The 24,659-nt window shown below is 34.5% G+C and overlaps 1 protein-coding gene across 3 annotated transcripts in view; it reads right to left on the bottom strand.

Moving 5' to 3' along the window:
* Positions 1 to 24,659, bottom strand: part of ATG5 (autophagy related 5) — a 122,553-nt gene that overhangs the window by 76,956 nt on the left and 20,938 nt on the right. For all 3 annotated transcript variants that reach the window (XM_027603294.1, XM_027603296.1, XM_027603295.1), the window contains 2 exons: positions 19,844 to 19,922; positions 56 to 218 (listed from right to left, as the gene is read on the bottom strand). In XM_027603294.1, the coding sequence (XP_027459095.1) occupies positions 56 to 218; positions 19,844 to 19,922 (242 nt within the window). The remainder of the gene's footprint in view (positions 1 to 55; positions 219 to 19,843; positions 19,923 to 24,659) is intronic.

The following is a 24,659-nucleotide window of genomic DNA, read 5'->3' as shown; positions in this document are numbered from 1 at the left end:
TTATTTCATACTTTATAAAGTGGTGACTAGTCAGAAGTTAAACTGTTATATTTACCATTTTGTAATCCCATCCAGAGCTGCTTATGATCTTTTTTCTGCATTTCATTGATTACTTGACTTTTATGCTTTAATGCATCAGCTTCTTTCACACAAGACATAAAATGAGCTTCAATTGCATCCTTAGATGGACAGTGCAGAAGGTCCTTTTCTGGAAAACTCTACCAAAGGGAAAAAAATACACACATAAAACAGGTACACATATTAGAAAATTAGCTTCTTAAAGAACTGTATCTCCCCCAATTATCCAATATTTTTAGCAAACCATCTGTTAACTTCCCAGTAAAGAGGTTAAAGTACAATTCCAAATAGTTTTTAAATTTGAAGTTAAAAATCTTTTTTTTTTAAGATTTTATTTATTTATTTGAGAGAGAGAGAATGAGAGAGAGAGAGCGCACATGAGAGGGGGGAGGGTCAGAGGGAGCAGCAGACTCCCTGCTGAGCAGGGAGCCCGATGCGGGACTCAATCCAGGGACTACCAGGATCATGACCTGAGCTGAAGGCAGTCGCTTAACCAACTGAGCCACCCAGGCGTCCCTGAAGTTAAAAATCTTTAGCTACCTGGCATATTTTGTACTTTTTCCAAATAATCCTTACATAATATGATATGTATTTAAAACAACATAAAAGAAAAAAAACGAAGGATATGAAAGAGTAATAACTTTAAAAATAGCTTTTTGACTTGGCCATTTAGCGCTGACAAGAATGTGGAAGAGAACTGACATACACTGCTAGTAAGGATGTTAAAACAGGACAACCACTTTGGAAAACAGTTTGATAGTTTTTTTAAAAAAGGTAAACATATACCTACCATCAGATCCAGTCATTCTACAACTAGGTAATTACCTAAGAGAAACAAAAACATCTATCCACACAAAGACTTGTGTGTGAATATCCACAGTGGCTTTATTTGTAACAGCCAAAAACCAGGAAACATCCTAAATGTCAACAGGTAAATGAATACATAAATTGTAGTATAAACTTATCAAAGTGTACGTTTTAATATGTATAGTTTCCTGTAACAGCTTAATAAAGCTGTTAAAACATAGCTTTTAAGGTCAAATAGCTAAATTTACATCTTATACCTACACTGAATCTTTTAGGCAGTTGAGGCAACGATCACTGGACAGATAAGCAGTTATGTAAATGAGATGACTAATGCAATTTTCCCTGAAAAAAGATAGTAAGCCAACACTAACTGAACACTCATTGTGTGACAGACATTGCACTAATGCTTTTTATATGGACAATGTAATTTCATCTTCCTAACAATCCTTAAGGTAAAAAGCATTGTTATTGCTATTTCACAGATAAGACAATTAATTAATTAATTAAAAAGCTCAGAGAGCAGATAGAGTCCTATGTGGTCAAGCTAGGATTATTCTGACTCAAGAGTCCCACTCTTAACTACTACGCAATACCATTTCCTCCATAAGACCTAAATACTTAAGATAATTATATTCGAACACTATTTTACCAAAAAGTCACGGTTCTGTAAGTCCTTTGGTAAAAACTGAGACAAATAATATGGCAGAAAAAAGCACTTAGTTATAGCCTATTTGGACACTATTAACAGACAACACTAAATTACCCAAGTAATGGAAAGCTCCAGAATGGCTAGGAAACTTAAGTACATGCCGTCCTACCAAAAGAAAAGGCACTTGATTACCTATTGCTATTTCCTAAAGTATATTTTGTAGATGCAAATAATCAGTCATACCTCCTGTTTTAATAGAGTCTGATCTCATAGATGTGCTGAGTAAAAAGGTAAGCCACTATTTAACTACCCACTGGTCACAGCTGCTGGGGGGGAGGGGGAGAAGAGCTGAGACAGTCAAATTGGGTACAAAGGGATTCTAAATTCATGGTGCTCTTGAACTAAAAATCCATAAAGAAGGAAGGTAGATGTTTTCAGACATAGGCACACAAGGGTAAAGAATATGAGAAAATATAAAGTCTGTAAAACTGAAAAGGCAAAAGGAGAGTATGAGAGAGAGAAAGGCAAAACTAAAAGATGGGAAAACATATGGATGGCAGAGAGAGGGTTCCTGCCTTAATCAACTTTACAATACAAAAGTTATATTCGCTTTGCTTAGCTAGATTGAAGGGATTTGTCCTGACTTCCTGACCAGGATAAACAATAACATGTATATCATATCAACTCTATTATATTCAAATGGGTTAGCATTATAATTATTATTTCTATTTAGGAAAACTTTAACTTGGTTATACTTGATCTCTAAATTTAGAATGGCTTTTCTGGATATTGTACAGTTCTCTATGTTGCTAATTTAATTGTCCATTTTGGTTATGTATGAGTAGCAAAAAATATGAAAGTTCATATTCCAAAGAAAATATTATTTTCATGTAGTTTGAATTTATGACCTATTTAAGCTTATGTACTGTTTGAATTTCTTAAACTGTATACAATCTGATTATGAAAAAAAGGAGTTAGGGTGTCTCAAAACAGTGGTTTGAGAAATCAGGGGGGAAAAGCCCACCATTTTCTCGTGTTGCTTCAGCACAGGTTGCTATTCCCCTCAATGACTCCTATAATCAGAGAAGGTACCGAAGTCTTGCTTTTCCTAGATTTCCACTGTTTTGCAGGCTTCTAAACTTGACCAGTGGGGACACCCATAATTGATAGCTGACAATTACAAACAACTAGTCTTAATTGCAAATGAGGGGTCTATCAAGAGAGTACACATATTTGTATACATATGCTTCAACAGAATATTCTACCTCTCTATCTAGGAGGAAAGTAAACTATTTAATGAAATGAACTCAAAGGAAATAGGAGAGCAGTAACTGAAAGAGGAAATATCTACGTAGGCAGGCACAGCAACTGAATTAATCGTGGCAATGAATAAAGTGACAGATGTCTCAGTCAAAGCCCCCTCAGCTCCTACTTATGAGATGTTCCTCCTTCCATGATTAGGTTGGGGTGGGGGTAGGAAATCTTTTTTCAAAAGCTTCACAGTAAGATTCCAGAAAGACTCTTGATTCATTACATTTCTAGTATCTTCTTACATACATTAGCAGTTGTATTTAAGTGCATATCTTTTCAGTACAAATTTCTGCAAATAAAGGTAGTGAGTTTGACACCATGTTTATTTGCTTTCATGAATCTTCCAAGTCAGAATGCATGATAAACTAATCTAACTTCACTTTTACAGAAGTAATCTGGAAAGTACCATTTACTTAGATATTATTACCAGTGTCCTTTAATGAAAATATTAATCCAGACAGTCTGATTAGAGATAAATGAACAGTACTACACTGAAACTACTTACAAGTGGGAAAAAAAAAAAAAAGCCTTTCAATTTATTGATAATATTGCAAGCTTGGCACCAAAAGCAAAGACAACAAAAGCAAAAAAGCAAAAAAACAAACCAAGTAGGACAACAACAAACTAAAAAGTTTGTGCAAGCAAAGAAAACCATCAACAAAGTGAAAAAGCAACCTACCATAGAGGAGAAAATACTTGCAAATCATGTATCTAGTAAAGGGGTAATATCCAAAATATATAATGAACTCATACAAGTAATAAACAAAAACCAAACCTCCAATTAAAAAAATAGGCAGAAGATCTGAACAGAGATTTTTTCCAAAGAAGACATACATATGACAAACAAGCACATGATGCTCAACATCACTCATCCTCAGAGAAATGCAAATCAAAACCACAATGAGATATCACTTCATACCTATTAGAATGGCTATTATCAAAAGGTAAGAAATAACAAATGTTGATGAGGATGTAGAGAAAAAGGAACCCTTTGTACTGATGGAATATAAACTGATGCAGCCACTATGGAAAACAGATTGGAGGTTTCTCAAAAACTTAAAACATTAAATAACATATAATCCAGCAATTCCACTTCTACATATTCATCCAAAGAAAAAATCACTATCTCAGAAAGACATATGCACTCCCATGTTCATTGCACCATTATTTACAGTAGCCAGGACATGGAGACAACCTGTCCACTGATGGATGAATGGATAAAGAAGATGCAGTATATGTATAGAATGAAGTATTATTCAGCCATCAAAAAGGACAAGATCTCAACATCTGTGACAACATGGATGGACCCTGAGGCATTATCTAAGTGAAATAAGTCAGAATGATCTCACTTATGTGTGGAATCTAAAAGGGGTAAAAATAAAGCTCATAGATATAGAGAATAAACTGATAGTTGGCCGGGGGCTGGGGGTAGAGAGTAGAGCAAAAAGGATGAAGGCGATCAAAAGGTATAAACTTCCAGTTATGAAATAAATACGTCATGTGGATGTAACGTACAGCTTGATGACTATAGTTAATAATATATTTGAAAGTTGCCAAGAGTAAATCTTAAAAATTCTCATGACAAGAAAAAAAACGTTGTAACTATGGATGGTGATGAATGTTAACTAGTGATCTTTTTGCAATATATACAAATATCAAATTGTTACATTGCACACTTAAAATATAATGCTGTATGTCAATTATACCTCAAAATAATACTGCAAGTCCTATAAAGAGAGCAAAACAAACAAAAATTTCCCATATATCCATTAAGAATCTAATATCCCATTAAAAAATGCAGGAGTTGCTAATATAGTGTTATGGACTCAATGTCTGTGTCCCTCTAACATTTTCATGTTAAAGCCCTAATCCTCAGTGTGGCTGTATTTGGAGATGGACCCTTAAGGAATCAACTAAGGTTAAATGAGTTCATATGGGTGGGACCCTGATCCAAACAGGATTAGTGTCCTTATAAGAAAAGACAGCTGAGCGCTCACTCTCTCTGTCTCTCTCCACACAAAGGAGAAAAGGACATATAAGGACACAAAGAGAAGGCAACCATCTGCACACCAGGAAGACAACCCTCACCAGAAACTGAACTCTGCTGGACCTTGACCTTGGGTTTTCCAGCCTTGTGAACTGTGAGAAAATAAATTTCTCTTGTTTTTAAGCCATCCAGTCTGTGATATTTTGTTATGGCAAAATAAACAAATTAACATACAGAGCAATGTTATTTTATTTGATTGTTGAGTCACCACCTCTAATAGCAGACTCAGCATTCTGACAGGGAAAATACAAGGCCATAGTTTAAAGGCTTACTTTTATAAAATCTTAAAATTTCTTTCCAAGATCACTTTCGTGTGTGTGCATGTGGGTGGAGATGGAAAGGGAGGAGATTTTTCAAATATATCCCCTAAGATATAATTTTCAGGATGAGAGAAGAATATGCCATGAAAGTTAATGGAATCAATGCTAAAATCAGCACAAAAATTTGTTAAATTTTCTTGATTCTCTTAAATCTTTTTTTTTTTTTAAGATTTTATGTTTAAGTAATCTCCACACCCAAAATGGGGCTCAAATTCACAACTCCAACATCAAGAGTTGCACAACTCCAAGAGCCAGCCAGGTGCCCCAATTTTCTTAAATCTTCTAATTTTACCAAGATCCACTCTACAAAGTTACCTTCAACCAATCATTTGCTTCCCTCCTGGTACAATCTAAGGAATATCTCCCATCCTGTTTGCTAGATCCCATTTTGTGCATCTCTGAAACCCAGGTTCAATTAATTATTCCTATTTCTTTCTACAATTATCTGTAACCATGTTCTTTCTAATTACTGTTTCTCATCAGCTGTTCCTAAAAATAAAACAAGCACCCGAAGAAAAACAAAAAAACTTCCTTCAATCTCAACTTCCTTCTGGCTCCAGTCCTCTCTCTTCTCCCCTTCAGAGCCAACCTTTAAGGTGACCAAGCCGGCAGTCACCTCTTACCCACGCAATCTGTCTGCTACCCTCACCACTCTTATAAACTGCTGTCTTGAAGGTCAACAATGATACTTTCAGTCTTTGCTTTAAGTCCTCACCAAGCATCTAACACCTTTAAATATACTCCTTGAAGCAGTCATCCTCGTCTGTGACACCACACTTATTTTTCTCTTCTTTTCTCATTCTCATTTGCAAAAGCCTATTCTGGTGCCATTCCTTAAAGGTTCTGGTTGGTTGGTTTGTTTTTAAGATTTTATTTATTTGACGGGAGGAGGGGGGAGGAGGAACAGAGGGTGAGGGACAGAATCTCCAGCAGACTCCATGCAAGGGCGAGCCTGACATAGGGCTTGATCTCACAACCCTGAGATCACAATCTGAGCTGAAACCAAGAGTCGGATGCTTAACTGACTGAGCCACCCAGGCGCCCCAAATGTTGGTATTTTTCAAATTTCTAGTCTAGCACCTCCTTGCTTTTTTTCATTCCACATACTCACCGTCATAAGCTTACCTACTTCCACATCATTTACAGACTAATAAGTCTCAATATCTGTCTCCAGCCAAAATCCTTCTCATGACTAGGACCCATACATTCATTAATCTAGAAGATATGGTATTAGGCATAAGAAACGTCAACAAATCCCAAAGTAAAGAAGTAAGTTTCCCCCCCTTGACTCCTCCTCCCCATCTCCTACATTCAAATTCAAGCAAGTTCTATTGAGTCCACATCCTAAATAGATCTGAATCCATTCACATTCAACATTACCAGCTGCTTTCCTAGTACAAACTAACAACTATCTGACATTTCTGAAAAACCTTATAGCTGGGTCCCTTGCCCCAAATCTTAACCCCTTTAATTCATTTTTCACATTTGGAGTCACAGGGATCTTCCTAAAATGCAAATCAGATCTTCTCACTCAGCTGCTCTGCTATTTTATAATAAAACCAAACTTCAACCAAAGTCTTCAAGATTCTACATGACTTACATCTTCTGCTAACCTCTTCATCATAATCTCCTGCTCCCACTTCACATATTCCATTTTCTTTCCTTCGTCCCACACACATTCTCTGCTCCAACGATCTTGATTATCTGTCACCTGCTCAAACATTCTTTCAGCCATACTCTCATTTCTGTGCCTCTGCACAAAATACCTCCTTTGTCGGGGCGCCTGGGTGGCTCAGTCGTTAAATGTCTGCCTTTGGCTCAGGTCATGATCCCGGGGTCCTGGGTTTGAGCCCCACGTCAGGCTCCCTGCTCGGTGGGGAGCCTGCTTCTCCCTCTCACCCTGCCTGCTTGTGCTCTCTCTCTCTCTGTCAAATAAATAAATAAAATCTTAAAAAAAAAAAAAAAATACCTCCTTTGTCTAGAGCACTCCTTCTCTTTGCCTATCACTTGACCACTTACACAACTACCCCAAAATATCTTCCTCCATCTTCAGGTTCAGTTTCGACATCACTTCCTCCAGGAAATTTCTTACTTCCCAAGTGTAGGTTAAGTTCACAAAGTTCATATACTTGACTCTATAATATCATTTATATTCTTAGGTCATACTACTCTTACGCTCCACAAGGCAGAGACCATGACTGTTCTCACCTGTGCTTTCTCAATAAACTTTCACTGAGATACAATTCACACAGTGAAATGCAGAAATTTTAAGTGTACAGTTAAATAAATCAATACCACGTAAGTGTCAGCCCAAACAAGATATAAAATATTACCATCACATCCAAAAAGTTCTTTGGTGCCCTTTACAATCAGTTCCCTCATTTTGACCCACCCAGCTGATCTGATTTGTATCACAATATTAGTTTTGCCTGTAATATAATCACAAATAGAATCATATAGTACTGTGTAATCTAGCATCTTTTACTTATTAGCATAATGCTTTTGAAATTCATCTATGTTACTGCATGTATAAATAGTTCCCTTTTGCTGCTCAGTACTATATACCATTGGATTGATAAACCAGTCTGTTCACCCAAAAACATCTTAGTAGACATTAAGATGTGCTAACATACACATATTATATGAATATATATTTATGAATAGTGTGTATACACACACACACACATTTATGTATATATTTAAACTGTTCAAGTTTTTTGGATTTGTTCCAAAGGAAATCATATATTAGGGAACAGTTTGAGCAATGTGAATTTCATATTTACTTTTGTAAATGCTGTCCACAAGAAATACTAAATGAACATAGAAATCGCACCCAGCTAAACTGAGCCACAAAATACACAAAACACACACCTCAGCAATAGACCTGCTACCTCAATTCATGTTATAAGCTATACTCACCCACATTCGATGCTACAATTTTGTCTGATTTAGTAACTTTCCTTTCACCACTTCACAATAACTGACAAGCTGCAATCCCTTCCAATCCTCATCTCTACAAGCAAACTTAGTCTTTTCAAAATAAAGCTCCAAACTTATTGTAGTATTTCTGTATTTAACCATTTAACCTATGTAAAACTGTGCTTTTATTAGGTTCCTATCTTTTTTGTCACTAATAAAGTTTTTGATTTTGTGCCCTTAATGCATTTTCCCCATAAGTCCTGTGATTTTTAACAGCACCTTGTTATTTAGGAATATCTATTTTGCACTAGAGCAAAACTACCCATAGAAGTGGTAGGAAGAGACATCTTTGCCTTTTTCCTGATCTTAGGGTGAAATATTCAATAAACCACCATTTAGCATGATTTTAGCTGTAGACTTTTCATATTTACTCTGTCAAGTCGAGGAGATTCCCTTCTATTCCTAAGTTTGCTAAGAGTTTTGGAGACAAATGGGTACTGAATTCTGTCAAAAGCTTTTCTGGTAAGGACCTATGTGATTGTGATTTTTTTCTACTTTTTTCTGTAAATGTGCTGAATTACATCAATTCATTGATATGTGAAAGTTGAATCACCCTTATATTCCTGGGACAATCTCAACCCAGTTGTGGTATACTACCCTTTATTGAAGATTCAATTTGTTAGTATTTTCTTGAGAGTATCTGCATTTATGTTCATGAGGGATATTGGGCTGTATTTTTTCTTCCTTTAATATCCATTACACGTTCTTGTATCAGTTACTCTGGCCTCTTAAACAAACTGGGAATATTCCCTCCTCTTCTATTTTCTGAAAAAAGTCTGTGAAGATTAGTACTATTTATTCCTTACATATTTGATAGAATTCACCAATGAAACTTGAATTTCACTTTGTGAGGAATTTTTAATTACAAATCCAACTTCTTCATACATTTAGAGACTATTCATATCTATTTATTGTGTCAGTTTTACTAAACGGTATTTTCGCTGAGTATGTCCATTTGTCAAATTTGCAGGCATAAAGTTGTTCATTTTATTTCCTACTATCCTTTTAATGGCTGTGGGATCTGTAGTAATATCCCATTTTTTGTTCCTGATATCAGTAAGTTGTATTTTCCTACTACAGAAAGTTTTTAAATCCCTCTAAGCACAGCTTTATGTGAGGCCCACAAAATTTAATTCTCTTGTGTTTCCATTATCATTTAGTTTGAAATATTTTTAAACTTCCCTTGTGATTTCTTCTTTGACCCACAGTTAACTGAGGATTCAGGACCCCATCCTTTAGACAAATGTGGTCATACATTTTATTTATACAGACACTATAAACCCTTCTTTAAAATTATATTATTCTTCCTTTTAATAGTCATTTGCTTTAAAAAAAAAGTTAAAGGGGGTAATCTCTTATATTTATCATTTATTTACCATTTCTAGCGTTCTTCACTCCTGTCTGTAGCTTCTTTCAGTGTTTAAGGTATCACTGCATTGTATTTTGATCTCTCATAAGACAGCAGCCATCATTCATCATCACTTATTGTTCTCTTTGATGTCATGTTTCTTTCTTTGTATAGATTTTCTATATTGGCTTTCACCAGTCTGATTATGATATGCCTGTGGGTTTTACTATATATTAACTTGCTTTGAATTTCCTGAGCTTCTTCAACACACAGACTGTTTTCTCCCCCAAATATGAAAAATTATTAACCATTATTTCTTTTAACTTGAGATATAATTCAGACACAATTCACTTAAATTTACCATTTAAAAAAGTACATTTCAGTAGTTTTTAGTATATTCACAAGGTATACTAGAATCACCACTATCAAATTACATAACTCCAGAAAAAAACCTCATATTTATAAGCAGTCACACTAATTTACTTTCTGTCTATAGATTTTGCATATTCTGGACATTTCATATAAATGAGTCACAGTATGCATACAATATGCAGCCTTTTGTGTCTTCCTTCTTTTACTTATCATGACATTTCAAGGTTCATCTATGCTATAGCATGTTATCAGTACTTCATTCCTTTTCATGGCCAAATTATATTATTGACCCTCAAACAAGTGGTTAGGGGTGCCAACCCACATCTCTCCCCATACAGTTTAAAATCTGCATATAACTTTTGACTCCCCCCAAATTTTACTACTAATAACCTGTTGACTGGAAGCCTTACCAATAACATAAGCAATCGATCACATATTTTGTATGTTATATGTCTTATACACTGTATTTTACAATAGAGTAAGCTACAGAATAGAAGATATTAAGGAAAAGAAAATATTACAGTACTGTACTGTATTTATTAAAAAAAATCCATATATAAGTGGACCCACGCAGTTCAAATCCATGTTGTTCAAGGGCCAACTATATTCTGTTATATGAATATACATTTTGTTTATCCATTGCTCTGTCGATGAGCACTGGGGGTTGCTTCCACTTTTTGGCTATTATGACTAATGTTGCTATGAATATCCCAGTACAAGTTTTTAGGTGGACATGTGTCTTCAATTCTCTGGGGTATGCAACTATGACTGGAATTGGTGGGTCATACAGCAAGTCTATGTTTAACTGAGGAATTGCCAGACTGTTCTCCAAAGCAGTGCCTCATTTTACATTTCTAATAGTAACATGTAACATAGGAGAGTACCAACTAATCCACACTCTAACACCTGTTATTATCCAACTTTCTGATTATAGCTATCTTAGCGGGTTGAAGGGCTAACTCAATGGAGTTTACCAACTATTCTGAGCATCATTTCATATGCTTGCTGGCCATTTATATATCTACTTTGGAGAAATGTCTACTCAAATACTTTGCCCACTTTTTCTTTTTTTACCTTGCCCATTTTTAATTGGGTTATTTACCTTTTTATTACTGAATTCTAGGAGTTCTTTATATATTCTGGACACTGGACTCTTCTTAGATGTATGATTATGCAAATATTTTCTCTTATGGGTTGTCTTTTCACTCCCTTCAAAGCACAAGTTTTTCATTTTGATCAAATCCAATTTACCTGTTTTCTTTCTCTTTGGTTATTTGTGCTTTAAGTGTTATACCTAAGAAATCACTGCCTAATCCAACATCACAAAACTCATTTTTTTCCTAAGAGTTTTATAATTTTAGTTTTTACATTTAGGTGTCTGATCCATTTCTACTTATTTTTTTATAGAGGTCACTCATTCTTTTACATGTGGGTATCCAGTTGTCATAGCACGATCCAGTTGTCATAGCACGATTCTTTCCCTCACTGAACTGTCTTGGCACCCATATAGAAAATCAACTGCCCAAATATGTATGTGTTTTTATCTTGATTCTCACTTCTACTCCATTGATTTATGTCTGTCCTTATGCCAATATCACGGAGTTTGGGTTACTGTAGCTGTGAAACCAAAAAATGGGAGTCTAATCATTATTTTTTAAAAACATTTTTCTGAATCATCCCCTTTCCTCTCCTTCTAGGACTCTTAAGTACATGAATTTAAGACTGCTTGACATTATCCTAGAGGCCATCAGGACTGTCCCCATCCACCACCAGCATCAATTTTCTTCTCTCAATTCTTCGTATTGGATAATTTCTACGGATCTGACTTCAAGTTCACAGAATCTTTCTTGTGCCATCTCCAATTCACCATTAAGCCTATCCAGTGAATTTTTCATTTCAGATATTCTTCTTCTCATTTCTACAATTTTGTAATCTTATTTTAAGTCACTGATTTAATAGTTGCTTTAATTCATTTTTCCTAATTCCAAATGTGGGTTATCTCCAGGTCAGTTTCTATCAACAGCATTTTTTCCCTTTGATATGGTTCAAGTTTTCCCGCTTATTTGCATGTATAGTAAATATTGGTTGTATGCTGGACGTTGTAAATATGGTGTGAGGATTCTAGATTACACTATCTTTCTTGATGAGTTTTGTTCTGCCTAGTTCCTCTCCTTGATCCCAAAAAGGCCTAATTTTAGGCTTTATTAGAGCAGATCCAGAGCAATCCTTACTCTTAAATAGGAGTTGACAAACGTTTTCTGTAAAAGGCTCAGCAGGCCAGATTTAGCACAGACGATAATTTACTAATCCTGCTCTGAGATATAATTCTTAATCCTATAGCATGGTCTTTCTGGTCTCAGATAAATGTTTAGTATGTTAACTAGGTCTGTCTCTACCATGGATGGACTAGAATCCAACATCTCCAGGTATAATGTGGCTTGTCCCACTCTAACATGCATTCTCTTATCCGACCTTGAGGAGTATTGCCTATGAATGTGCAGCCCAATTCTCAGTAAAGGACTTTTGGGAAACTCATACTTATGCTTTTCTGAAACGCTGCCTAGCAAATTCCAGCTGCTTCAGTAGCCCAGAACTCCAATCTCTGCATCCTTAACTCAGCAGGACTTCCCTGCTCTGCTTGAGTTCCACTCCCCACAACACAGTCAGGAAACTGCCCTGAAACACAGAGATGGGCTAAATGTGGTGCTCACCTTGTTTGTTCTCTTTCTCTCTAATGTCCAGTGCCTGAAAAGAGCTCTACTTCATATATTTTGTCCAGTTTTATAGCTGTTTATGGCTGGAGGAAAAATCCAATCCAATTACTCTGTCATAGCTGAAAAGCAGATGTTAACCTCAATAAATATTTGATGAATAAATGACTAAACAAACCATATTTCATAAAGTTTTAAGTATGCATGACCCTCCATCCTCTCCACCTCCTTCACACCTTTCTATAATCCCTTCCCATGGGCTATAGGCAGGATCTTGATTTGCATTTAACCAAAAGAATACAGCAAAGGCTATGGGATCTTACTCCTGTGATTAAGTGACACTATATAAAACTCCAATCTTGCCAAAAGACTAGCTCTAGATAGACTTTTTGTTGACTGAATGAAATAAGGTGCCATACTGGGAAAGTCCACATGGCAAGGAACTTCATGCAGTCTTTAGGTGCTGCATGCAGTCTCTAGTTGACAGTCAACAGAAGAAAGGGCCTTCAGTCCTACAATCACAAGGAAATGAATTCTGCCAGCAATATAAGTGAGCTCAGAAGATTCTCAGTCTCCAGGCAAGAATGTATCTCAGCCAACACCACAATTACAGTGAGGCCCTAAGCAGAAGATCCACAGAAATTGTGAGATAATAAATTTGTGTTATTTTAAGTTGTTACATTTGTGGTAATCTGTTACAGAGAAACAGATAACTAATATAATACACTACTGATAGATACTACAAAACAACTACCAATATTTAGAGCTGGCAAGTACATGCAGCAGAAGCATGGGAATGACCATGAAGTGCACTCAAGAACAAGGAAAGCTACCTCAGACCTATGTCTTCAACACATAGTAAAAAAAGCAGAAATATAGTAAATTACCTCAGGAAGACACAGTGGCTCTTGGCCTAGCAAGAAAGAACAAGACCATCAGAAAAGGGGTGTGGGCGGTTATACAAATATATTTAAAGAACAGTCAGAACCAGTGGTAGTGCCTTCCAAACACTGTAGGAAAGACAGAGAATACCTTGGTCCAAAAACCTAATTCTGTCTAGTCACAATCATTCAGCAGTGTTTTGCACAGAAGCACTTACCTTAACGCTGACCCGCTTTTATCTAGCAAATGTGAGCTCTACCACTAATAATCACTATCAAAATTTAAAATTAAAATCTATGCTCTTATCAAAACCAAAATACACCAATTTAGCACCACGTTATCAGGAGAGAAAGAAAGAAAAACACCAAGGTATAGTATTGTTGACTTTGTTTACTCATTAAACTTTACTTAGAATATGTAGTAGAACTTGGCATTTTAAAGAACCAACTATGTTCACCTGATGCTACTAAATTTTTGAATCACGTAACAAACTTCTCTTTTTAAAAATTCCACACACTGTAAGCAACTTTTTGATTATAATGCAGCTTTGTAAGCCGCATACCCATAGGAATAATGTAAATATTAGAGGAAAAAAACAGAGAAAGAAAAAACCAAAATAGCAAAATGTTAGCAACTGGCAAATCCAGGTGAAAGGTATGCGGATGTTCACTAGACAACTCTCAACTTTTCAAATACAGATTTAAATTTTTTAAAATAAAAAAGTGAAAAACTTTTCTGAATCATCCCCTTGATAATTTTCTCAGTAAACTAATGAAGTTTAGGGATCATAAATGTTCTTGAAGCTAATTAGAAAAGACTGAAGAAGTTACCATTTTCACTTGTTTTGGTAAATGGACAAAGCAAAGTAAATATCCAAACCTACGTTTTAAAGCAGTAAACACTTTACAATTATGTAATGTTTCTCTCTCAGAATTTCAAAAATAATATAAAAATTTCTAAAAACATTATTTTCTGAATCATCCTTTCAACCTTTTGGTTCTTTACACAATATTAACTTTTAAATCTGCACTGTTTTCCAAACTCTTTATTATTTAACATGTGGCCTGCTGAACCAATAACATTGCATTACCTGTGAACTTGTTAAAAATATAGAATCTCAACAGCCAAACTATGAAAGCAGCCCATGTGTCCATCGATAGATGAATGGATAAAGAAAAAATTACATATATATATATACATACATATATATATAATGAAATATTATTTAACCATAAAAAAGAATGAAATCTTGCCACTGGCAACAACATGGATAGAGCTAGAGAGTATAACACTAAGCAAAGTAAGCCAGAGAAAAACAAATACCATATGATTTCACTGATATGTGGAATTTAAGAAACCAAACAAGCAAAGGAAAAGAAAGAGACAAACCAAGAAACAGACTGTTAGCTACAGAGTACAAACAGATGGTTACCAGAGCTGAGAAGGCTGGGGGGATGGGGAAAATATAGAGGACAGGTATTAAAGAGTACACTTATCATGATGAAAATCATAAATATTTATATATTCATAGCTTCAGGATCACTGATGACCCACAGTCTTTACAGTGAGGGAAGGATTATTAATTTCATCTATTATATAATGAAATTGTAGTGATGGTAAAACAAGATTAGGTAGTGGCTAGTAGAATAGTTCAACCTGTTTCTACCTCTTGTATATCTCTTGTACTTGTGTGTTAGGTGAGCTGTTAACATTAATGAAATAATGTAAATCACTAAGGAGCTAATGAACAATCATTACTGTATGATCATGGAGTGTAAAAGTTCTTCCACAATAGGTGATGTTGCATCTTGGAAACCTAGCTGGAATGGATATGTCACCAAGATATAAAGTGTTTGGACCTATAACTTCACTTTGACAAAGTTATATAATTTTTACTAATACCTCACTAATTGAGAAAGACATAGTAGTTGATACTGGCTTGGCACCAGCTGGAGTAGGTTTGATTCCTTCCCTTCTTATTTTACATTTATATAAGAAGATTCTTCAAATGTCTGATATGGGGGGGCATCCATGTAGTCATTTGAGACAAGTAGTTGTTAATTCTACTATTGTTATTTGTGGCTTAGGTGCAAATTCCTCTCAAATTATGAAAATAATATTACTGCTATTAGTGAAATGGATGAACCTATGGTGGATGAGATGGTATTTCATGTTGTATACACATCTGCATAATCAGAATCAGCTGGTGGCATTCTTGAAAAGTCAAGAAAGTGTGACGGGAAGAAAGTATGTTAACACCTTTGTGTTTGTGAAATGAATTTTTGCTCAGGTTGAGTTAAATGTATAGCCTGAAAAAAATGGGAGCCGGTGAACAAATTCTCCTATACTGGTAAATAATGCTTCTATCAATAAGATATAATGAAATTATGCTACTACATAATATGCATCATGGAAACAAAGTCCAAGGATCAATTAGCTAGAAGTTAAGTCCTGTCAGGCCTCCTACTGTAAATAAGAAAATAAAACACAAGGCTCAGAGTATGGCTGGCGATCATTTAATATTTCCTCCATGGAGGGTTGTTTGTCAACTAAATACTTTTACTCTTATAGGAATGGCAATCACTATGGCAGCTGATATAAAACATGCTCATTGTCGACATCTATGCCAAACTGTGAATATATGATGAACTTGCGCAATAAAGTCTAAAAAACCAATGGAAAAAAATAAAAATAAATTTAAAAAATAAAAATACAGAACCTCTGCCCTCAGCTCAAACCTACGGAATCAGAGTCAAAATCTGTACCTTAACAAGACACAAAGGTAATCTGTATGCACATTAAAGTTGAAGAACACCGCTTGAGACATTAAAATTCATTTACTATAAACATTATATATCTATTCAAATGATAAGCAGCAAAGTCTGTTAAAAATTCGAGAAAATATCTGAAAGCTATTTAACAGGTATTCTTCCCCAAGAATTCAGTCTGAACCATAAAATGATCAAATGTGTGTGCGTGGTAGAAGCAGAGAGGGGTCTCTTGGAGAGTTTATTATTGCATAAAACCTAATCAAATCAACCAATACCTTTGAAAGCAACTGTAAAACAAATAAATTCCAAGCTGTCTGGTTAAAATACAGATATCATCTGACATACTCAATATCATAAAAGATAAAATACATACTGACACATCAACTGACATAAAGTCGTTACTTGATAAACTCAATCTGCTGATAAACTATTATCTAGAAACTAAAGACAAAACAAAACCCTGCTTCCTCACTCTAAAAGCATTTGCTTTTCCCAGTGCAAATGTCTTACTCAGTTTCATTATAATCAATCAAAAGTCATAAAGTAGTACAACAGAAATGGGCCTAAATTAATCAGTATAAGCCATCAATTAAACACTTGGGGATAACCTTTGAGGAAAGCTAAGTCTTATAACCCTAAATAAAGGGAACTTAGTATACAGAAAGAAATCTGGGCAATAATTTTCCATTATGGGCCAGGGGCAGAAAGTGTAAGAACAGCTGATAGAAATACACTGGTGGCTTGAGCAAATTTAACACCCCCTCTATAATATCCTTATTAGCTCTAAGATTCTGCTTTCTATTTGATTTCTCTAATAAACTTCCCATCTGGGAAGAAAATGGTGACCTACCAAAGACCTCAAAGAGTGATTCATTTAAAAATACCAAGAATATACCCATTACATGTAACACAAAAATAATATTTTCTGTGAAAAATAACTATTTTCTAGAACAACAATAAAACCTTAGGGAGAATACTGACACCGTTTTACAGTTTTGCAAATATCTTTAATGTTTGGCTTTGTAGAAAACAGATTAATTATTTGCTTCTACATTCAATGCTCTATAATGTTGTTTTGGTTGACTTACATAAGAAGTCATGGGGCTTATAAAATATAAATATATAAATTATAAAATATAAAATATAATATAAAATATAAAATTATAAAATATACAGGCTTATAAAAATATGTGCTGGAAAAAGGAGTAGCATTTTAACAGACTTCGGATTTGTGGATAATCCTTTTTGATACTACACGAGATTCAGTAAGTATAGTTTGTAACATTAATGTAGAATCTGAAAGCTTATCAACAAACATTTTGATCTCTGTTACATAAAAATCCCTAATTTGACCTTGCATTTTGAATAGTTCTTTTTCACATGCATTATTTTGTAACATCATGCATTGACCATTTGGAAAATATTTGTTTACTGAATGAATGCAGATCTTCTTTAAACATTGACATATTTCATTACATAAAATTTCTTAAAAATTAGATCTGTTAAAATGACAAAAAATCTCAACAGAAAACTGTTTTAAGAATAATAAAGCTGTCAAGGTCATGGTAGCAGATATGTCTTCCAAAATTCTAATTTTTGTTTAGAAGTTCACATTTTATCAACTGGCAACAAATACTGTTGTCCTTACGTGAGAGATTCACTTCATTTATTTTAAGAAACTGTCTTACAAATATCTAAGTCTGATAACCACACTTTATCATTCTTTCAAATAAAAAAATGGTGTTTTATGAAAAAAGTGGCTTGTTGAGCTTGCTCTCAAACAAGGGCATAAGTGCTTTTCCTTAAAACCACCATCATATTTGACATACAGAAGTGCTTTGTATGTACTCTCCATTTCAACACACAGATTAAAAAAACATGTACTTAAGAGTTAGGATTAATAATAATCGATAATTTGTACTGCTTCATCCAGAACAGTCTTAAGTGAAACTGATATTCTTTCTACTGCAAGTGTGTGGCAGTGAAGAATACAGTAACTACCTGCAAAGTGTGGTACACTGCCCTGCTTTGTGCTGTGGTGCCCGCAGTTTTACCCATCATCTCTTTTGCAGATCAGTACAAATGTAAACACAGAGGAAAGGGCAAATAGCATCTTAATATTATTATGGAAACAGATTTGACCTCATGGATTCTTTCCAAGAGCTTTGGGTACACCTATGGGTCCACAGACTGCTTTGAGAACCACTACCCTAAAACAATCAAAATAATTCTAAGCCTTTCCTACCATTATTACATTGCACTGACTCACTCAGTCAGTAATTACAGAGGGCTTGGTATGTAGTGCCAGGTAGGTACTGTAAAGTGTCTCAGTGTTTGAGTGTCTTTGTGTCATTCACTCATGTATCCCAAGCATCTAGAATAGTGCCTGGCTGGCACACAGCAGGCTTCTGGTATTTGTTGAATGAATACATAAATGGGTAGCTATGATATATTTTAACCTAGATTCCAAAGTCTTTGAGTGCATCCCTCGCACACAAATAATCTAATTATGGGAATTATTTTTCAACATAATGGGGAAGACTAATGTGCTAGGCAATACAGAACCTCTACGTTCATTATGCTTGGAGTAGTTTTATCTTTATACCATTCTAAACTTAAATTATTATATATACAGGCAGTCTTTGCTTTGCATGGTATCATGGTAACTTAAAGTCATGCATATCAGAACCATATCCTCACTCTGGTTCTGTGGTAACTAGTACTGTGCAAAGCATATTAGTGCAAATGAGAGGAAAATAAATGCCAATGACCCATACACTCAATTTTAGTAAAATGGAAAGGAAAGCATCTTAGGAAGAATGGGTGAGCAGCCTTTGGGCAATGACTCTGAATGAGTGCCCCTTACAGGAAAGCAAATTAGATACCTAAAATGACTTTTCAAACTCCTAACATGCTTCCCCTCGCACAGTCCAACGCCGTTTGAGAATTACTGCCTAGTGATCAACTAAAAGAAGTATTACAATCCTTCAATGGTATTTGTGAATTGCTTGGGGAGCAGGGGTTGAAGAATCAAGGTGGTTAAGGGGAAAGACCACTTTATAAAATATTAAGACAAAATTAAGTTACAATAAATCTGGAATGGTCTTAAAAACTACAGGAATTAAAACTTCTCAAAACACACTCAGATCAAGTCTTTGTGGAGTTCTGTCTCCAAACACTTCTCACAATTCAATCAAAATAACCTAGAGGTACTCAACAGCATTAAGTTGTAGCCCCCTCTACTCCCATGCCCACATCTAAACTCAGGATTTTGTTCTTCCTATTTGAGATTTTTTTAATGAATATAAATATTCCAAAATATTACAAATTTTAAACAGTGTATTCAGCTCCAACAAATAGGCATTCATACATTAAATGTTTAAATGGCTCTGCCAAGAGTTAGCAATAAATAGAAAGATATATGGATGAACACTAGTGGCAGCTTAGCCACTAAAAAATGTCATGGGAGAAGCAATAAACAACTTCACTTAAAAAAAAAAATTCTAGTCTAAGCCTACTTGCTAAATACCACAAATGGGAGAAATGGGAAATGCTATTTAAACTATACCTTAAAATGTACTGTGATGTTCCAAGGAAGAGCTGAACTTGATGCAAGAAGATCAAACAGCAAACCAATTGGATAATGCCTAAAAATGAAAGAGTACGTTTTAAGAAAGATTATTTTAAAGTTATAACTACAACTCCAAAATAAATTTCAGCACATACTGTAACATCAAATATCAGGGGGCTTTAACCACAACTCACAGAATGATAACACTTTACACAGTTACTTGCCCAAGCTAATATGGTATAGTTTCCAGGTATCAGTTTTCTTCTAAGCATTTCATTCACTGAAGCCTCAAAATACATAATGGGATTGTGCTAAAGCATCTTTTATCAGCCATGACCACTGTTATATCACAGTACTGCAGTATCTGATTATCATCCCAGTATTCACATTGGACAGTTTATTAAAGCTTATTTAAATATATTTTTTTATTTTTAAAACTTAAAATATTAGAAAATTTTAAGAACTAAGAAAAGCACCTTTAAAAAGCATGCAATCATCTATTTTGTGGTTTTTACTATTAACGCTATAGAAAGTGAGTCTTTATACATGTGCATACATATGTAAATATAGATTAGGCTTATCCTTTACAAAACACTATAACCTGCTTTTTCCATATAACATGTCGACATTTTCCAAAGACACTGAATATTTTTCTGCAACCTCAGACTAAAGCTTTTTACAAAAACAAATTTTGGACTTCCTAATTTCCAAATATAACCATTACTTACAGTGAAGCAAATTATTTAGCAATAATACAAACCTTGCAGATTTCAACAAACAAATCTTATTTTTTAAATCATCCTTTTAAAGAATCTAAAGTGGCTTCAATAATGAAAGAGAATTAAACAATACTTCCAACAAAGGCAAAAAGAGGACTACTTGCTGTCATGTACAGTCCTGTTCTTTATATGTTAGTGAGTTATTCCTAGATTTAGAAGCTGAAAAATTTGGAAATACATCTAATTCCCCTCAAAATGAATGACCCAAAACACTACCTAACAAAGATTCAAATACTGACTAATGTTAGTTATGTTTGTTTACATCTACATAATACAATTGGTGAAAAGTCATCAATCACTACAGATCATGTTATTTAGAAACAATTTAGAATGAATGCCCTGCTACTAAAATAAAAGTGGGTAATTTTAGTCGTATATGTGTTGTATCTCTTAATAACCCTTAAACCTCTCTATTCGAAAGTCAGCATCTAACACGAATCTTTCATAACCAAATATGAATACTGAAGGAAATTTTGGACTATCTAAATAATAGAATGTTTCCTTCAGAAACATTTCAGACCCAGAAAAAAACCCTGGTCTGTCAAAAACTAAAATAAAAATAATTTGAGGAACAAAATACTGCATTACAGAAAAGTTAGAGATTCTATCCAATTCTGATCCTTCCCTCTGAACTTCTTAAAATTGTACAAGCTCTAAATAATGCCTTGTATTTTTACAAAACAGACCTTTGTTAGTCCTCATTCTATTCCAGGAATTCTACTTCATCATTCTAGGAGTTATTTCATCATTATTTATCAATTATTCTCAACTGTGCTTAAAAAAAAAAAAGACTAAAATAGTAACAATTTGGAAGAATAATGGCATGCCTAGAAGGATGATACAATAATCCATCCTTCCATTTTCTCATTGTTTCACCTAGAATATTATATCATATTTCAAGGAAGTATAAAATAAGGATGCACACCCCATCTTTGGAGTCTGCTTTTATCTATCATTAATACAGCTGAAAATTCAAAAAGTCTAATTTTCCATGCATAATGGGAAAGAGAGGAAAATTGACAAAGGAAAATGTTACACAATTATTACATAAATCAGAAGGTTTTTACAGAGACAGCAGTACTTTGGACTTTAATGACAGTGGCAAAATTGATCATTTAAGTGAAATCTCAGACTATGAGTCATTAGATGATATTCTAGGTGAATTTTACAGAATTCAAAAACTAATGAATGAACAATATATTTCTAAAAACATGGCATTCTTAATCCACTTAGTCATTCAACGGCAAGAATTTCATCATACAATATTTTATGACAAGAACCAAACCATTTTGTTAAAAAGATGTGTGATAGTATTTTTTCAACTTTTATTGCCATTTGTGCACCGCAATTTACCTGAGAGTAAGTGAGCAAGAGCTAAAGGCAGATTTGCACCAAAGACAACTAGAAGGAATTATATGATGTAGAAATGAACAAGTATTGACTGATCATTCTAATTGGTGTTTACTAATGGAAACAAGTATTTTACAACAAAATCATGATCTGTCAAAGGTTTAAAAATTTCTTTAACCATTGCTGTTAAGCACAAGAAGCGCCAAAAGTCACAATAAGCTAGAACCTCATAGAGGTCTATTTGAATGTATGACAACTAATGAGTAGTTAGTTGCATTCGGAAGACATGGCCCATTTCTGGTGTCTATACCCTCAAGACCAGGAAAATATGGAGCATAAATCTGAATTTGCTGTATCTAAATGCTTTTTAAAATTTCTAATAAAGTTGTCATACATTCTTTTATTTTTCTCTAAGTTATTTATAAAATAACTTACATATATATATTTTTAAAGTTCACTGGTCTCAGATGGTAAATGATGACTCTTTTTCCCAATATACTAAAGATTAGGATGAAATTTAAATATTATGGTTGCTAATACTTACCTTTAATTATAAATGTATGTAAAGTATCAACATAAAAGCATGCTAAATATAACTAATAATTACCCTGTAATAATCTTTAAAAATAAAACTGCAGCAGAGAGAGCTATTTACTTCCTATTATCAAAGTCTACATGTATAGCTTATATGTGGCTCAATGCAGATGTTTATGTCTGAATGATTTTGATGCAAGGATACTAACTCCAAACAAATATACTATCTGAATTAACTGGTTCCAAGACTGCTTATTTCTGATGAGTCTATTAATATGCAAGAAAATCTGTAACAGAAAACAGAACTGGCAAGAATTAAAGGGACTGAATTTCTCTTACACTATAATCTAATTTACATCAAGGGTTTCAAAAGTACTAATTTGTATAACTCCTCTAAACAGATATTCTACATAGTTTTGTCAGGAGGCTCCTAACCCACAACACAGAAACCACATAAGCCATAACTGTAAGTAAATCATAATGTAACCATTTATCTGTTATGTTGCTACTCCAGCCAATCTAACCTAAATTTAATAGAAAAGGAAGTGGTGAGGATATGAACCTGGAATAAATCCCAGAAGAGGGCCCAACTAGTAAAGGTTCAATCTACACTGCCCGATAAAAATTAACTGTACCAGAATAGTGTTAGGTCTATTTTCACACTTTACTCATTTTCTTTCTCTTCCTTACATTGCTCTAGTCTTTTCTAAATTCAATTCTCAAAATGAGTAATATTTTCATTTTTCTTTGCATAAGGTGTTTCTTCTTCACCCTTTCATTACTGCTAAAATACATACACACATACTGGCCACGTATAGCAATAACGGATATGTTCCTAAGTCAGCCAAGGGTGCTCTCAGTAGTCTAAACATCTGCAGTCAGACAGCAAACAGTATTCTAACATCAGCATTGAAAGAAAGCTTCCCCATACACTAGAGAGACAAACGTCCTACTCCATTTCACTGAAATACATGCATCCTATTCATAAGTCTACTAGTGATTCACTGGAAACAGGATTATATTTCATTGAGTGAAAAAGGGTACAAACTAGGGCACCTGGGTAGCTCAGTCAGTTAAGCACTGGACTCTTGATCTCAGCTCAGGTTTTGATCTCAGGGTTACAAGTTCAAGCCCCATGTTAAAAAAAAAGGGGCGGAGGGGGTGCAACTCAATGTACACCAAAGTAATTTAAGGTTTACAATCAATTTTGCCTTGCTTTACCTATGGAACTAACACAAACAACTGTAAATTAGTACTGTTTCACAGCTTTCTAACCCTATTCTTAGGCATGAAAAAGTACAAAAACAGCCAAGGGGATACTACCTGTCTCAAATGCTAAGTAAATCACGTTGCAAAATTCAAGTTTACAGAATTTATAAAATTTTAGAAATTCACCTTAGAAAAAAAAGAATCTGTAAGAGAAAAGAGCCTGCACAGTATTTATAATTAAGAGGTTATTTCATTAAAATTTATTAAGATTTTATTTATTTATTTAGTTAGTTATTTGAGAGAGAGAGAGAGAAACAGCATGAGAGGGGAGAGGGTCAGAGGGAGAAGCAGGCTCCCAGCTGAGCCAGGAGCCCGGTGTGGGACTCAATCCCAGGACTCTGGGATCATGACCTGAAGCGAAGGCAGTCGCTTAACCAACTGAGCCACCCAGGCGCCCTGAAATTTAATTTTGAAACCAGATAGATACAGTATTAAATCCTGGGTCATGCTGTTATGTCTATGTTTAAGATCAACATCAGTGCTTGCTGTTTTTTTTTTTAATTCAAAAGGTAGTTTCAACTTCCTACTTTCAACAACCAGTCCTGAAAATAAGTCAGTTTACACAAAATAACAACATTCTATTAGAGACACTTGCTTTTATAATTGACAAAAAGAAAAGCTTTTTCTAAAATTTATACTGAAGGCCTAAGATCTAATCAATATTAGGGTATACAAACAAAGTGTTCTTTAGAAGAACCAGGAACTGTTCTCTCAAAATAATTCTAATATAAAAGTAACAAATACAAACTTTAAACACTTGATTTACAGTAAAAAGAACCTTCACCTTTTAAAATGCAATGTTAGAGCACCCTCTGCTGACTAATCAACTCAAATCACTCTTAACAAAAAAAAAAAAAAAAAGAAAAATCCTTGCATTTGAG

Source organism: Zalophus californianus, chromosome 7 (assembly GCF_009762305.2).
Source record: "Zalophus californianus isolate mZalCal1 chromosome 7, mZalCal1.pri.v2, whole genome shotgun sequence".
NCBI classification, from domain to species: Eukaryota; Metazoa; Chordata; class Mammalia; order Carnivora; family Otariidae; genus Zalophus; species Zalophus californianus.
The sequence above is the reverse complement of the archived record's forward strand: the minus strand, read 5'-3'. Positions and strand labels throughout refer to the sequence as shown.